The 17,535-nt window shown below is 42.0% G+C and overlaps 1 protein-coding gene across 1 annotated transcript; it reads right to left on the bottom strand.

The window, feature by feature from the left end:
• Positions 1-468: 468 nt before the first annotated feature.
• Positions 469-1,020, bottom strand: LOC142840298 (histone H2A-Bbd type 2/3-like). The gene is made up of 2 exons (XM_075956886.1): positions 981-1,020; positions 469-806 (listed from the first exon to the last, which is right to left on the bottom strand). The coding sequence occupies exons 1-2, from the start codon at positions 1,018-1,020 to the stop codon at positions 469-471; spliced, it is 378 nt and encodes a 125-aa protein (XP_075813001.1).
• Between the last annotated feature and the right edge of the window lie 16,515 nt (positions 1,021-17,535).

Raw genomic sequence — 17,535 nt, 5'->3', positions numbered from 1 at the left:
GCAGCAGCTCTCCCACCATCCCTGCCTGCCTTCCGCACCTGCACCCCAAACACCACTGTGTCCTGCGACTCGGCCGAGTTTAACCCTCCTCCCCCCACCTTCCATTCCTGCCTCATGCCCAAAGAAAAACTAGGGAAACCAGGCTGTGGGTCCCTGTCAACCGCAGCCATCACTCCCAACCCCTGTGTTCCTTCAGCTAGGCCCACCTCACCTTCCGTCCCCACTGCCACCCTCACACCCACCTCCACCCCTATCCCAAGCCCAAAGGAAACTTCAGGGAAGCAAATGTATGCGATGCTCTGAGAAAAGCTTTAATGAGAACACAACAGAGGGGCGAGGCTTGTCAGCCAAACAGGGCTGGCGACGGGAAATGTTGGGCAGGATGAACTGATGCCCGATGGATAAACGGGGCGGAAAGTCCATCAGAAACCCAGAGCCAGGCAGCGAGCCAGGAGCAGGTAGGAGCCATCAGTGACGTCGACGACTGCTGCGACGACGACCAGGTTCCGGCAGAGGCACATGAGAGATGGTGGTGAACTGGAACAGTTCGCTGAGGGGCGCGTTGTTGTAGACAGTGAAGTCCAGCAGCTCCGGGGTGATGAACATCTCGGCACCTCGGCGTTGGGCCTCGTTGACTGCCAGCTCCAGCACTCTGCGGACCAAGAACTCCAGGACGGCGGTCAGCCAGATGGGCGCTGTTTCGCTCAGTCGCGAGGTATGGCCGGCCTCCCGAAGAAGGTGTTCCACCAGACTGACAGACAGTGTCAGCCCGGCTCTGGAGGAGCGTGCGCGGTGGCGAGTCGACCCTCGATGTCGAGAGGACCCCTGTCGAGCGGACCCCTGACGAGACGACCCCTGTTGAGACGACTCCTGAGGAGAAGACTCGTGAGCAGACGACCCCTGAGGAGATGACCCCTGACGAGACGACCCCCGAGGAGACGACTCCTGACCAGACGACCCCTGAGGAGACGACCGCTGACCAGACGACCCTTGGCGGCTGCTCTGCCTGGTCCGGGGCATGGTGGCCTCGAGGTGTGCCCTCAGGGGCTGGCTCGGCTCTACCTGGCTGCTCCCTGCTGGCCTGCTGGGCTCTGGGCCTCCACCCTGATCCCAATGGCCGCCTGTGTCCTAGCGGCCCCTCAGGGTCGGACTGTCGGTGGGTCGTCGCAGCCCACCCTGTCACACTTCCGCTCTCACTGATGACGTGTCACGTGCCGGACGACTCCCAGCCAGCCCTCGCTAGGGCGCTAGGGTGCTGTTCCCACCTTGACACCCCGGGGGGGGGCGTGCTTCTAGGAAAGACAAAGATGTCTGTGGTGCTATGGAGAAAAGTCCTTCACAGTCTTGGCTTCTAAGGTGCTGTCACCACGCCTACCCATTAAGTACGAGCTGTTTGCCCCTCGCTCGCCTCTGCTGCCCCCCTCCCTGTGCCACCAGTACCCCAGGCACCACTGTAAACCTGAGGTTTTTTTTCCTTTTCGTGCCGGCAATTCGGCTCAGAGCCCCAGGCATCTGGAGCAAATCCAGAGCTACAGCTTTCCTGGTCCCTGGAACTCCTTAGCCACTACTCTGCCTTCTGCCATGCATGGCAGCTCATGTCTGAGTCGGACAGGACCTGTAGGTGGGATCATTTGCACCCTCATTCCTTCCATCACCCAAACAATAGTCCACTGTATGCACCAATCATTTTACTGATGTCTTCATATTGTCGGAGGGTTCTGCCCTGCTCCGGTCCCTCAATAAACACACAGAAACTGTATAATTTGCAATCATGTTTGGCCAATAGCTTAAGTGTATTTCTAGTTAGCTCTTACATCGTCTACTTTTATATTTCTATTATTTTTTTTATTATTTCTATTATTATTATTTTTCTATTCTTAGTTTATATTTCTTTTATTTTATATTTCACCATGAGGCTTGTGACCTACCAGCAAGGTTAGCTGACGGCTCATGTCTTTTTTCCTCCGGCAGCCACAGGGCTTCTCTCAACTCTGCCTTCTTTCTCCCAGCATTCAGCTGAGTTTTTCTTCATAGCTCTACTCTGCCCTATCACAAGTCAAAGCAGCTTCTTTATTCATTAACCAATGAGAGCAACACATATACCGAAGGACTTTCCACCTCATCTTTCTATGCTGATTCGGACTTAGGTGTCCTTCAAATTTTACATGTAACATGAGCATTTCCCAGTCTTCATAGGTGAAAAAAAAAACAAGAGCTTGATATCTATCAAGTTTTCAAATGTATATTTTCAGAATTACTATTTCTTTTGGAAAAGAAAGTGTGAGTGGGATTGTCCAGTGGGGACCAAACCAAAGAAAGCATGGCTAGCTGGCCATGTCCTTCAGAGAGACCTGTGAACCCAGAGGGTGGGAGGAAGGGAATAATGTAACAAAACTTTCATAAAGCTGGAGAAATGGGATGGATGTCTGGATCTTTAAACATTGAAAAAGGGAAGATTCTAGCCATGTTTTGGAGAGAAAGAAGGCACACATATCAGGCATTCCAATCCCATTTATTTCTCCATTTCTTTGCATCCAGCCTCTGCTCTTGTAAACTCATCCCTAAAATATATAAATTAAAATAAATGAACAAATGAAAGAAAGAATCTCAGCATGGAAACTGTAGCTGTGGCCCAGTTAGCCCCAGAGGGTACCCTTTAGTCCATACATCTTTTCTTGGGTTTACTGCAATGAGCCATTGGTCTGGTTTGAGGCCTCTGCCTTCTGCTACACTATTAACACTGGGTCATCACCATGACTCCTCCTTCAAATACTGTTGCTGCCTTAGTGGGGATCCTGCTGTTTGGGGTCTGTAGGTTCATCCCCTTCACCTGCTCCAGCAGTTCACAGATTGAGTGGATGCTGGGCTGGGCTAACTCAGTCCTGCTTCTGGGCCTGGTGGTTGGTGGGTTGATCTCCCTGGCAGCTTTCCCTTGTAGTCACTGCCTGAGTGAGTTCTCCGTTCCTGCCCTGGCTAGCTCACCCAATGCAGCAGACTGCAAGGAGTAGGTCCAGTTACGCTCTCAGTCCTTCAGGTTGGCTCACCTGTACACACATCACCAGGGCCAGTTCTGCTGAGAGTGTTGCAGTTGGTGAGGGGCAGGGCAAGCACTCCCATTCTCCTGCCTCCGTGGCCAGGTGTAGTGCCAATTCTAATTGGTCTTAATAATAAAAACCCAGAGTCAGGTATTAGGGAGTGAAAGCTGAACTATCAGAGAAACGGAGAAGCCAGCCACTACTTCTCCGAATGTTCAGACTGAATAGGCAAGATCCTGTCTCTAAAATCCCTCAGACTCAATACATTCAGGATCTTGTTTTAAAAAGAAAAGGGGGGATACAGAAATGTGGTAATGCAAGTTAGAATAGAAAACAAATTAGCTGTTACCTTTTGGACTCACCAAAGGAGGATAATGGAGTATTTTCTCTGAATTTGTCAAGTGCTAATGACTAGACTTTGTTAATGTACTTATTGCCTGAATATATTGTTTACCCTTATTGTATACAATATATAGTTATTGTACTTGTGGTTTTCTTATATTAATTATAATCTTTTAAATTTTAGAAAAAAAAGGGGAAATGTGATGATATTTTGCTTGTGATCTAACAAATAAAAAGCTTGCCTGAAGATCAGAGTGCAGAGATAAGGCACTAGATAGCCATAGAGGCCAGGCAGTGGTGGCTCTATGAGAGGCGCTCGAGAGGCAGAGTCAGACAGATCTCTGTGAGTTCAAGACCACCCCTGGCAGCACTAGATTGAGCCAGTGTCAAAGAGCAATAGAGTTGGAGATCTGAAGAGACCTTTGACATCAGGCATGAAGATACAGAGTTTGGAGTTTGTCCAGCTGGTGTTTAGGCTTTCTTTGGTCCCGTGTTTCCTCACTATCCTTTCTTCCTTATATTTTGGAACCATAATATATCTCTTGTGCCATTATGTTGAATCTGTTTATTTTATTTTATTTTATTTTATTTTATTTTATTTGGTGTTAGAGTTAAGAGAGTGCATGAATCTCAGGGGAGAATTTGAACTTTGGACTTTAGAACATTGTTGAGACTGTGATAGACTACGGAGACTTTTGGAGTTAGACTAAATGCATTTTGTATTATGATATTTTTTCAAGTTCTTGTGTCCAGGGACTAGAATTGGTAGTTTGATTATAAATGGCCCTCATTATCTCATAGAGTATATCAGAAAGTATAGCTTTATTGGCGTGCGTATGGCCTTGTTGAAGGACATGTGTCACTGTGGAGGGGCCTTTGAGATTGCCTATGCTCAGGATACCATCCAGTGGCCCCTCTCAGTGAGCAGTCTTTAAGTTCTTCTTGATGTAGAACTCAGGGGAAACTGCAACAGAGGTGTTCTGAAATGTTGGATCATGTGAGCTATTCACTACCATTAGAATTTTTTCAGGGGGTTTTCTTCAAACACCCCTGATTTTTCCCATCCCAGAATGAATCTACACCCTCTAATTTTCCGTGGAAACAAAAGCATGCCCTCTTCTGCAAAACAGCATACCGTTTGACTTAAATTTTGAAGTCAAGGCATTTTAATATATCTATATATCTGTATATACCTATCTATCTATCTATCTATCTATCTATATATATATATATATAATGTTGGATCAATCCAGCAATATTTATTATAAAATATCTTTTAGCAGCTTTTGTTCTTTTCTCAGCAGTCAAACTATTTAAAGACAACATAATTACATACAGTATCTAGACTCTCTTTTATATGGGCTCTTAATGTTATTTTACTCCCTTTTTAAGAACCTTATTAATTTAAACTATGTGTTTCTTTTTTATGACTGACTATAACTTTTCTTTACTTTCCCAGGCCTCTGAATATATATATATATATTTTATTTATTAGACAGGGTTTTTCTGTAGCATTGAGAGTCCTATAATGGGTATCGCTTCTCAACTGGAAGATTTGTTATAATGCCTCTATAGGTAAAATGGTTTGCTTTGTTTCATTGTTTGTATTTGATTTGTAAAAGATTTCTCTATTTTGTTTTATGTGTGTGTTTTGTCTACATATATACAACGTGTGTGCTGTGCCCACAGAGGCCACAAGAGACAGCATGGTCCTCTAGAACTGGAATTCCACGGAATGTGAGCCACCATGTGGGTGCTGAAAACTGAACCCAGATACTAAGGAATAGCAACCAATGCTCATAACCACTGAGGCACTGCTCTAGTCCTGGGACAATATTTTATAAAGTGGGCATAGTGTAAAAGAGTCAAAACACTTTAATATAATGTGAAATGGCTTTGTTAGTCCACTAAATTCAGTGCGCATATCAGCCTCATTGACTTTCTTCACCTTTAAAATTGCACTAATGAAGGTAGTCATCATGGTTGTTGAAATGTGAGGTTATGTCATATGAGTGAAGTGCTCAAGACAGTGTTTGGCACTGTGGAAAAGTTTTTTAAAAGGCTACTTGCTGTTACTGTTCTTTCTCTAAAAGATAAGACACAACATAAAAAAAATAGGCTTCCAGAACTATAGGAAACCATTAGGTCACCCATTAATCTAGTTTTTTTTTCAAATTGTGCATTGAAAAGCACTAATGAGGTATAAAACCAATTTATTGGTCATAAGCTGAACATAAAGTCAAGACAAAAAATCATAGCAAATATATCCAATAATTAGAATAACTTTGTAGAAGATTTGTCTTATTGGGGCTAGAGAGAAAGTTAAGTGGGTAAGAGCACTGACTGATCTTCCAAAGGACCTGGGTTCAATTCCCAGAATAAACACGGTAGCTCACAACCATCTGTAACTCCAGTTCCAGGATATCCAGTGCTGTCCTTTGACTTCTGGAGCCCTGCATGCTTGTGGTGCACAGACATACATGCTGGAAAACACCCATGCACATCAAGTACAAATAAATCTTTAAAATTTTGTCTCAAATATTTTGGCATGTACATGAGTAGAGTATGATGTCAAATGAATTTCTTGTTATGAATCGTACCCAGAAATTTTTATAAGACTCAATTGTACTTCAATCCCTCTTCATTACAAATGAATAAATTTAGACAGAAAAGGCTACCAATGTGAACAAAATCGTACAGTGATACATGTCAGAGCCCTGAAGCTTGTAGCCAGGCTTCCGGCTTTAAAAGCCACATAAAGGTTTTCATGCCACTTGGACAGACCTAGGATTTCCCCCCCCCCAAAAAAAATCCCACTTTTTTGTTTTTTCATCATGAATTTCTGTTTTAGTAAACATTTTTGTTTCTATTTTTGAGACAACTCCTGTATGTTTTTTTTGTAGTCCAAATTGGTCTGGTTATGTTATGTAGCCCAGGATGGAAGTTCTGATCCTCCTGCTAGGATTACAAATGAGCACTTTGCATCTGACTGATTTTCTATTCTTTTAAAATGATTTGTTTAGATTATAATATAATTACATCATTTCCCCCTTCCCTTTCTTCCCAGAAAATCCTTTTATATGACCCCCTTGCTCTCTTTAAAATTCCTGAGCTCTTTTTCTTTAATTGATGCTATATTCATATATTTCTACACATTCCTAAATATATATAAATATAATTTTTTCAATGTTATTCATATGCATAGTTTTCAGAGCTGGTCTACTTTGCCCATGCTCAGCATTCCTTAGTTGCCTGTAGTTCTTTGGTTAGGGCTGCGGTATTACTCTCTCCCCCATCTATGTTAACATGTATATTGGTGTCATCCTTGTTCAGTTCATGTTTAGACAGTCATGTTGGTGTGAAATTATGGGTGTAGCTTCTGGCATGCCTAGGAAACACAATCTCACAGCAAAGCTCCATTACTCTGGTTCGTTCTGCTCCATCTTCTGCAATGATCCCTGAGCCTTAAGTACAGGGGTTGTGTTGTAGATGTATCAGTTGGGATTGGGCTTCATAACTCTGCGTTTTGATTGGTTGTGGATTTCCATCTTTTGCAAAGAGAAGTTTGATAAAGGGTGAGATAGGGTCACGCCGGTTTAGTAAAACTGCTGGCGGATTTAGGTTCTCCTCCAAGATCCATGACTTCACTAGCCAGAGTTTACAGTACAAGGGATAATTTCCCTCCTGTTTAGTGGGCCTTAAGTTGAATTATAGAACTGTCAGTTACTGCTAGACTATGCATATCACTACCGTATCCTTAGGGATACTGTGCTGTGTTGGTCATTGCTGTAGTTCATAGACATCACAGCTGGATAGGACTACTGGTTGTTTCTTTCCCCTTGGAAGCTTGCATGGTTATCTTCTGATACCTTGAAAGTTCGTCCTCATAGAGGAGGCTCACAGGTAAAATATAGCTCAGAGACTCTGGGTCTTGTGTTCAGAACACATAGTGTCTTCAGACACTAACCCCTGGGAGGCAAACAAGGGCAACAACAACAGTCTATAATGTTTAGGATTCTATTGGGCAACACTTACCAACGTCAAAAAAGGACTTTTCTCATGCCAGGTGTTGAGGTTTTTTTTTTTTTTTTTGTCAGGTGTTCTGTGGCTCTTGAAGGGAACATTGTGTTCCCCAATGGGAAAATTTCATTTAAACTATATATGTATATTCGTATACTTGCTTATGCATATCATAGGTTTTTTACATAGATAGTTAATAATTTGATTTTTTATGACTTTTTAAGACACTCTTATTATTATTTTACCCATCTCCTATCTTCAGAATTTGTTTGAATGACTTTATTTTGGTCTATCTTGCATTCATTTAACTGTTTTCCATTCTTGTTTTGGGATAGGCAAATTAGCCCCATTTCCTAACCATGGACATTGTAGGTATTCTTACAGGTTTGTCAAATCTATAAGATTTTGAAAGTGTTGGTGGAGTTGTGGAGAAGAAATGAAAACAAATAATGCTATGCAGATGTGGAGAGTGCAGATGTCATTGCAAAGAGTGGTTAGGTATCTCTCCAAATATCACTACGGTAACAAGCAAGGGCCTAAGGGTGGCTGCCTGGCAACCAGAGCACTACAGCTTCCTACTTAGTTCTGCCTTCCTCCAAGATCTTTCCCTTTCATCATTGCCTTTGGTGTTGTTATTATCTAAATTGCTTCCAACGTGAGAATAGATTTTTAATGCTCATAATACCCCATATGTTATTGGAATTAAGGATGTACCTGCCAGATTATATCTTATAAGTTAGGAAATATGATTCGATTTATGTATAGAAAGTGCATGAACAAGAAATTGTTAGCACAGACTCATCATTATGTTAGTACTTGACTTGTTTTTCCCCTTAGTGCCTCAGAAAAATGCTTATATTTATTTTCATATCCTTATTCATATTAGGCATATCATAATTTGTGGATGCTGTTCCTCCTTCCATTATGCCCATTCAAATTTGACTTTTAGTTTTCATAAAAAAGTTTTATGCATGTATACACACACACAGACAACCACACCACATGCATGTGGAGGTCAGACTTGAACTTCCCACAATCAGTTCTCACCTTCAGCCACGTAGTTCCAGGGACTGAACTCAAGTTATCAGGTTAGAGAGCTGAAGAAGGATGCTTAAAAGAAATCCCGCACTAGCTCAGAATTGAGAATAATAGATGGCTATTTATTTAGGGGTAGACTTACAAATCAATATCCTCTGCTGGATTTGAGAACAGCTACCAAATCCCGCAGCTGGAAAAGAGGCCGGATGCATGCTTTACACTGGCATAGTTACTATAAGAATCCACGCCCGAGTGGGCAGGTAACTTAAAGGCTATTGGCTGTAGGATTTCCTAAAGCATTTCCCACCTTCTTAAGTATGAGAGTTTTAAGCCTAATACATAATTATATACAATAAGAACAAATATATTCAATAATTATCCTATCCTAATGAGTTTAAGTCTTGTACAATAAGTAACTTGGCTAAGTCATAAGAGGAAAGTAACTACATTTATCTAGTCTTCAACCCCATTGAAGATCTGAGAAGGGAAATAATATTACTTGAGTAAGCAGGAAGTGCAATCAAGCAACTTCTAAAATATGCAAGAAATGACAGAGACAACTGGCTACCTGGGCATTACCCAAAGTCTCATTTGCAACATTGAAGCAACCAACTTTGGCTAAGGCCTAGAGTAACTGACAGGCTATTTTCAGAGGCATGAAATTTTTGAAACCTCCTTACCCTGTCTTGGCAAGAATTGACAGTCTTTTTCCTTGTGGCCTGCTGTGTGAAGGCAAATTTTTCTCTATCCTTTTCTTGTAAAGGTATAGTGAAGAAACAATTTTTCAAATCAATATAAGAGGCCATCCTATTGGTAATAGAGAAGGCAGAGATTTTCCTTTTTTTTTTTTCGGGTGGCAGGGAAGAACAAAGGGGCTCTCCTTACAACAGATATTTTGCCTGTTTCGGGGCTTTGACAATTACAAATAAAGTTTTAAATATTCTTTTGCAAAAAAAAGAAGGCAGAGAAATTCCAGATTGTAGAAGGTCCATAGGTGGAATTACCTTATTGCCAGCTCTTAGATCTGTCACCATTCTCCATTAAGCAGTTTCTCTTCTTCAACAACTACAGGAGAATTCCAAGGGCTGATTTATTCTTCAATATGGTGGTCATCCAGTTTCTCTTCTACCAGCTGTTCTAAAGCCTGCAGTTTATCTTCTGTTAATAGCCACTGTTTAATCCATATTGGTTTCTCACTTAACCATTTTCAAAGTAGGGCTGTGGCCACCTCTAAAGGTTTGCAAGTTGCTCTATATTCTTGTACAGCCTGAATTGTTGGTGACCTTTGTGCATAGTACCTTATAATATCTTTTCTAGAATTATAAGTTCTGGGGACTGCAGGAATGTTAATCTGGGTATTCCATTGCTGCAGCATGTCACAACCCCCTACATTTACTGCAATATTAGCCACATATGTTCTCAGCTTTCCTCTCCTACCTTCTGGAACAATGCAGTCAACCCATCTAGTGCTTTGTTTAACTTGAGATATGGTTCCAATTCCTAGTAATTGTGCATCTGCCTCTTGAAGAGGCCAATTTGGATGCCAAGATTCTGGAGTAATGATATTCACATCCACACCTGTGTCTATCTTAACAACAATTACAATGCCATTTATATGCACTCTTAGCTTCGGCCTTTGATCATTTATAGAAGTCTGCCAGAATATGTTTCCTATTTCCTCTCGGAATTTTTGATTTATCCTCCATGTTTACGCCATCATCTAGAATAGTATGGTCTTTTACAGAAGGCTCTGGATTTTTAAATTTTCCTTGTGACACATGTCCTCCACAGTGACTGGGAATGACTGGGCCACTTTTGACCTGGGGGCCTGCAAAAGGTCCCTCAAGGATTTTCCAATGATATTGGGTTGCCTTGTCTGTTTTTTTGCTGATCTACATTCATTGGTCCAATGTCAGCCTTTGTCACACCTCTACATATACCTGAAGGCTGAGTCCTATTTCTTGCTATTCCCAGAGGAGATATTACTCATAGGAATTCTGTGCCTAAAATCACTTCTCAGATGTCCTATTCTACCACAATTAAAACACTTGGCATTTTGATGTCTCCTCATTCTTTGGAAATTGCTTCTCCTACCCAAGATTCAGTATTATAGTCAAATGTCTCAATGTTCATTTTATGCAGGATCCACTCATCTATAGGTACTGATTTAACCTTTAAAGGCCCAAGTTTTTTTTTCTTTTTGCATTCTAAGCTGGCATTTTCAAAAGCCAGAAATTCATTAAGTACTCATCTAGCATCTGGGTCTGTTACTCCTATTTGTATAGCCTTAGTTATTTTTTTTTAATTAACTAAAGGGTTCTCTTTGGCCATGTTTAACTCAGGTATATGATTCAATTAATTTTTCTAGGCCTTGAATCCTGTCCCAAGCATTTAAGGCTGCTTTGTGGCATGGGGAAAAGGTTTTTTCATCGTAAAGGGTTTGAGCCTGTGGGTCAGCATAAGTGCCCTCACCAAGAATTTGATCTTGGGAAGTTTCAAGTCCTTTTGTGTTTCCCTGTTGTTCTAAAATTTTAGCCTTTTCCTTGAAATAACGTCTAAACATCAACTGTGGTTCATAATCCAGGACTGTAGAAACTACCTGAATCAAGTTATGTGGTGTTTCTTTGATGCTAGAAGCCCATGTCTTCATCAGCTCCCTAACAAATGCAGAATGCAAGCCATAAGTTACGACAGCTTGCGTAACTTCTTTGAGATCATTCATTCCTATAGGTATCCTTCTACCTTCTTTGCATCCTTTTGGGTCTTTAGAACTTGATGCTTTGTCAGAGTAGATTACAGAGTAGGAAGCTAAGAACCTGGGTAAGTCATCTCTGACAGCTACTGGTGATGTTGAGTCCTCTCAGGTGCCTTCTTCTCTATTCATCAGCTCCAATAATTTCCTCAATCATTTCAAATCTTGTTATTATTGTCTTTTGTAAAGCCTGAATCTCCTGGCATGTATATATTGCTAGTAATTTCATTGGGGCACCTAGTCTCTGGTCCTCATTCTGCACATGTGATTCCAAGGTCTGAAGTTTTTCCTTTAAAGATAGCATTTCATCTTTGGACATTATTTGAATAGCATGCAGATTGCCATCCTGGAGAGATACTCTACCTGCTAACCTATCATAACTTTTTAACAAATTTTGATTGTCAAATGCTACAGCATGAATTCTTTCAGATAATTTCCTAGTACTTTGAGATATGAATTCAACTTTGTCTGTGAAATTAATGTTACCCTTTTCAATAGTATTAATTTTTCAGGGAACTTTTAATTTTTGATGGTATTAATACTGTCAACTAGCTGTTCATATTAGTCTGTAAAGACTGTATCATTCCTAAAAGTGCCACATTTTTCCTTAATGATATAATATGAAGAAAAAACTGAGTCCCAATACCCAATAAATGGAAGTATCAACATGACCATATAAACCTCACAGAATACAATCCATAGTATTAGCAAAAAAGTTACTAAAAGTTTCAATATTAATATAGTCTGACATATTGACTTATTAATTACCTGTTTTGAAATCTGGTAAAGTGCTTTAGATGTAATGGTCTTTATTGTCCAGCAGATATCGGGGTTGCAGAGTCGCAACTAGCACTGATACAGCCAGAGGCAACAGGAACAGTCTTGAGCAACATTAGTTTCCCGCCTTGATACTGGTTAAATACTGAGAAATATGCTTTGCTTAACAAATTGAAAGCAATTAAATCAATTCCATACATGAAGCAAGAAACCCAGAACTCACGGGCAGGGAGCACAACTGGAAGGTGCCTAATTTGCCACATGGCAAGGAACCACACCAGGGAACCAAGCCAGGGAAGGTGGCAGTGGGATGTGGGACATGTGTGTGCTTGGCAAATTTCCAAGTCACCACATGCAGTAAGCTCTGCTGTGGCAGAGGAAAAAAAAAACTACCAAAACTCTTAGGTAAAAGCCAGCTATGCAGGCATAGTTGGAAGATTTTCCAGGCCTTGGATCAGCTAAGCCTTTAAACTGTCCATGCAGTAGGTGTGGAGTCCAAATCCACATGGGCCCCAGATGAAGAAGGATGCTTAAAAGAAATCCCACACTAACTCAGAATTGAGAATAATAGATGGCTATTTATTTAGGGGGAGACTCACAAATCAGAATCCTCTGCTGGAAAAAAGAACAGCAACAGAATCCCACAGCCAGAATAGAGGCCGGACACATGCTTACATCAGCATAACTGCTATAAGAAGCCAAGCTCAAGTGGGCAGGCACCTTAAAGTCTACAGGCTGTAGGATTTTCTACAGCAGACAGCAAGCATCTTTATCCAATACAGTTTTATTTGACTCTCAAAATTATAGATCTATTTGAGACACAAATTAAGAATGAAGATTTGGATGGTCCTTGCCCTGTAGTCAGACTGACGAATATCTTAAATATCACTACAGAACCTTCATCCAGCAACTGATGGAAACAGAGGCAGAGACCCACAGCAGAGCACTGGCTCCCAAAGTCCAGTTGAAGAGTGGGAGGAGTGAGAATATGAGCAAAGACGTCAAGACCATGATGGGGACATCGACTGAAACAGTTTACTTGAGCCAATGGGAGCTCACAAACGACAACAAGACAAAGAAGGAAACAGCATAGGTACAAACTATTCCCCCTGAATGTGGGTGACAGTTGTATGGCTGGGACAGATTGCAGAGCAACTGGCTATGGCAACAGGATTTGTCTCTCCTCCTTGAACTGGCATTTGGGGAACCTATTCTCTTTGGAAGGATAAATTGCTCAGCCTAGATATAGTAGGGAGGACCTTCGACCTTCCCCAAAGTAATGTGTCTTACCCACTCTGAGGAGTTGTTGGGGGGCAGTTTGGGAGGTCGGAGGAGTGGAAGGAAGGAGGAGAGGGAGTGGGAACTCGGATTGGTACGTAAAATGAAAAAAAAAACAGTTTTTTTTTTTTTAAACACTAAACCTAATTAAAAAAGAATGAAGATTTCGGTGCTATAATGATGGTCCAGTTAGCAAAGCATTGGCTTGCAAGCATGAGGACCTGATTAACAACTCCAGAAACTATGTAACATGACAGGTGTCATGGCATATGGTTGTAATACCAGTTCTGGGAGCCAGAGACAGGGAGATCCTTCTGAGTTTCTGGTCAGGCGGCCTAGCCTAGTCAGTGAGCCCAATGAGAGACCCTGTGCCAATAAAGCAAAGCAAGAGCCTGCACGTGGGTAAAGGTTTTTGCTCTCAAACATGACAACTCTGAGGTTAATCCCAGGGGTCCACACATGGTGAAAGGAGAGAATCGCCTCCTGTGAGTTGCCTCCTGATGCTCCATGTTCATGCGGTGACATGTACACACACACACACACACACACACACACACACACACACACAACACTGAAATCCTCATTCGCTGCTTGCTGTCTGTCTTCCTTTCTCCCAGTGCATCAGCTTCCCCTGAAGTGACTCCCATTCCCTGTCTATGCTTTGCTTGTGCCCTAAGCCCTAAAAGTTCCCTGTGTATGTCTTCCCTTATGCTTTTACTGCTTGAAGTCACCATCAGTGTCCTTTGCAGCCACAAGCCCAGCTCTCTCCTCCTCCGTACCTGTTTTTAGCTAGTGTGCAGGTCATCTGTTTCTAAGCTGCCCTGGGCCCTGGGGATAGGGCCGAGAGTGGACAGGTGTTTTGCAATTTCTAGACAGAGAGTGGCACAGTTCTTTCTCCTCTGTGTCCACCACTGCAGTGTTCTTGAAGAGAACAGAGAAATTTTTGTCCTTGCTTGAGGTTCCCTTAGATCGAAGGGGCATAGGATTGTACATTGTGTCTTCCTCTGTAAAGATCTCATTCCATGGACATGGCAAATGGTTCCTTACTCTGGGAAATCTTAGTGTTCTCTAATGTAGGCCTGTGCCTTGTTTTCCATGTCTGCTCCATGTGACCTTTACCTGATCCTCCAACCAATTTCCAAGGTAAGTGCTCTAGCTATTCTCGTCCCACAACGATACTGGTACCCTTAAAATGTGTCACTGGAACTTTTTGCGGAGTGGTTGATTAGATGTGCGTGAAGTAGCCACTGTACTTAATCTGAATTCATAATAAGCATCCTTTGGATATTCAAAGTTTGTTCTTTTAAATTTAAATGAGGTGAAGTGTCAAACCAAGCCAGGGCTTCAGGTTCAAGTACAGTTTTGGTTTTTGGGTTGTTTTTTTTTGTTTTTTGTTGTTGTTGTTGTTGTTGTCGTTTTTTTTTTTTTTTGTTCCCTAGTGAACATCGCAAAGCTTTTCTGGTGGTAAAGAAAAAAAAATGAAGTGCAGAAAGAAATCTCTAAGGCATAGGAAAGAGTTATCATGGAACTGTAAGTCGTGTGTCTGTAATGCTGTGTACCTCAGGATGACTTTCCAAGGGCAGAGATTCTCCATTCTAATTCCTAGTTCTCCATTTTCCCACAGTAGAGCAGGATGTGTCCCTTGCTAAAATGCACCTTCAGTGCCTGGTCCTTGAACACTATGAAAAAACCATCTGAAGCTCAAGCTGAGGAAGCACAGGAAGCCTAATAGGATATTAGTAGTAGTTCCTTTCTCTTTATTTGTTAGAAATAGGACTGTGACTCTACTAACCATAAAGTGAAGCCCCAACAGTTCTGTGAGTAGCAACAGTTAAGCGTGGATCCTCCAGGCCCTGACAGCAGGGCAGATTCATCCTCCCCGGCAGTGGCAGTTATGTTTTTGAAGCAAATGGCATTTGATTTTACAATTGGCTTCTTTGGTTCTCTGTCAAATGTTACCTTACTTATTTTAGGAAGAAAGAAATAATGGTGGGATCCATTTTTTTGTGTGCATTCCTTCATTTATTCATGACATCACAGAGCCAACTCCATTGCAAATGGGCCTTTACAGGAAAACCAGCCCAACCTGCTCACTCAGACTTCCTGAGCACAACTCATGTTTTTGTGTTCAGATGCCCTAAACTGTTAACACGATTCCCATGGCAGAGCTAGATCTTAAGGTGCTGGGTCTGAGCTTGCAGTGGGACTGTGACATTTCCCAAAGACATCCAGACTCCTTTTCGAGCTGTATTCAACACTAACTGAAAGATACCTGCCATTGCCTTTGGTCAAAAACGTTTTATGAATGATTATCTGCATAAACATTTTCAGTTTCAATGTTTTAAATGGGTGTTTCCAGGAATAATTTCATAGTGATTTTATTCTTCTTCTTTTTCTTTTTCTTCTTCTTCTTCTTCTTCTTCTTCTTCTTCTTCTTCTTCTTCTTCTTCTTCTTCTTCTTCTTCTTCTTCTTCTTAGTATTAGTATTAGTATTAGTATTAGTATTAGTATTGTATTATCCAGCTTGGCTGCGGACATGTACACACAATGCATCTAACTCTAAAAATTAAAGAGTTATCTTTTTTCCCCCATACTGGTTTTAGGGAGCCACAAAAACCTTTTTTTAATCCATGTGAGTTGTCTCATAATTTATCTGTAATAATGTCCTTTATTCATATTCTTCACAAGCTTACTATTAAAAAGAAAACCCGTCTCAAGACAATGATTGCCATATTTCCTCATACTCCTGTTTCCTATGTCTGTTTTAACTATTCTATTATTTTGAATATTTTTAAACTGACGCATACATTTGTTATTTATTTATTAAAGATTTCTGCCTTTTCACTGCCACCGCCTCCCATTTCCCTCCGCCTCTCCCAATCAAGACCCCCTCCCTCGTCAGCCCGAAGAGCAATCAGGGTTCCCTGCCCTGTGGGAAGTCCAAGGACCACACACCTGAATCCAGGTCTAGGAAGGTGAGCATCCAAACTGCCTAGGCTCCCACAAAGCCAGTATGTGCAGTAGGATCAAAAACCCCAGTGCCATTGTTATTGAGTTCTCAGTAGTCCTCATTATCCGCTATGTTCAGCAAGTCCGGTTTTATCCCATGCTTTTCCAGACCCGGGCCAGCTGGCTTTGGGAGTTCCCGATAGAACATCCCCATTATCTCAGTGTGTGGGTGCACCCGTCGTGGTCCTGAGTTCCTTGCTCGTGCTCTCTCTCCTTCTGCTCCTGATATGGACCTTGGGATTTCAGTCCGGTGCTCCAAAGTGGGTCTCTGTCTCTGTCTCCTTCCTTCGCCTGATGAAGGTTAATATTCAGGAGGATGCCTATATGTTTTTATTTGGGTTAAACTTCTTATTTAGCTTCTCTAGGATCACGAATTATAGGCTCAATGTCCTTTATTTATGGCTAGAAACCAAATATGAGTGAGTACATCCCATGTTCCTCTTTTTGGGTCTGGCTTACCTCACTCAGGATAGTGTTTTCTATTTCCGTCCATTTGCAGGATGCATACATTTGAAATCGGTATTTTTACAAATGAGTGCTCTTCACGGGGTTCTCACCACCTATGCAGATATCTGCATGCCACATGGACACCCCACCCTCAGGCTTCCACCTTTTACTGTTTTCTACATTTGCTATCTTCCATGACACCATTCCCGATAGTCGTCTCTTCTAATTTGCAGTCCTTCCAACTTTTCCTTTTTCTCCACATATGGAAGGAAAGATGTAGTATTTGTGTTTCTATGCCTGGCTTTTATCTCTCTCTCTCAGTGCCTACAGTTGGACCCATTTTCTTATGCACGGAAGGATGTCATTCACTTTCTAACCTGGGAGAGGCTTCAAATACGGATGTATTTGTTGTCTTCACAAGTTGTCCACATACATCATGCATTTGTGCTTTTCCCTGTCTTCTCTAGCTGGATGATCCTATGTCGTTGTAAGTTTCCACTGTGGTATGGGAGAGCAAGACAGAGTATGGTGAGTGTGCAGGGAGCTGGACAGTTGGAGGAGGTGGTGTCAGTGCTTAGACTGAAGGGGACAGGCCGGAGCCACTCTAGGTTACTGCATCTGCTGAATTTGGGAGGAGTGGACGAGCACTACCAAGGGATAGGCCACTACAGCTGTTTGAAGCCAGAAGTGGGAGGTGGCATTCTCGCCTTCAACATACATACAGAGAGGGTCCCTTCTCCAGTCACAGTCAGAGGGATGATGTTTCCGATTATGTCAGACCACCAGCCCTATATGCAAATGATAGCAAGTGGGATGAAACCAGCTGCCAACGACCCA

The sequence above is a fragment of the Microtus pennsylvanicus genome, chromosome X, assembly GCF_037038515.1.
Source record: "Microtus pennsylvanicus isolate mMicPen1 chromosome X, mMicPen1.hap1, whole genome shotgun sequence".
Lineage (NCBI taxonomy): Eukaryota > Metazoa > Chordata > Mammalia > Rodentia > Cricetidae > Microtus > Microtus pennsylvanicus.
Note: the sequence above shows the minus strand (reverse complement) of the source record. Positions and strands in the feature narration are given on the sequence as shown.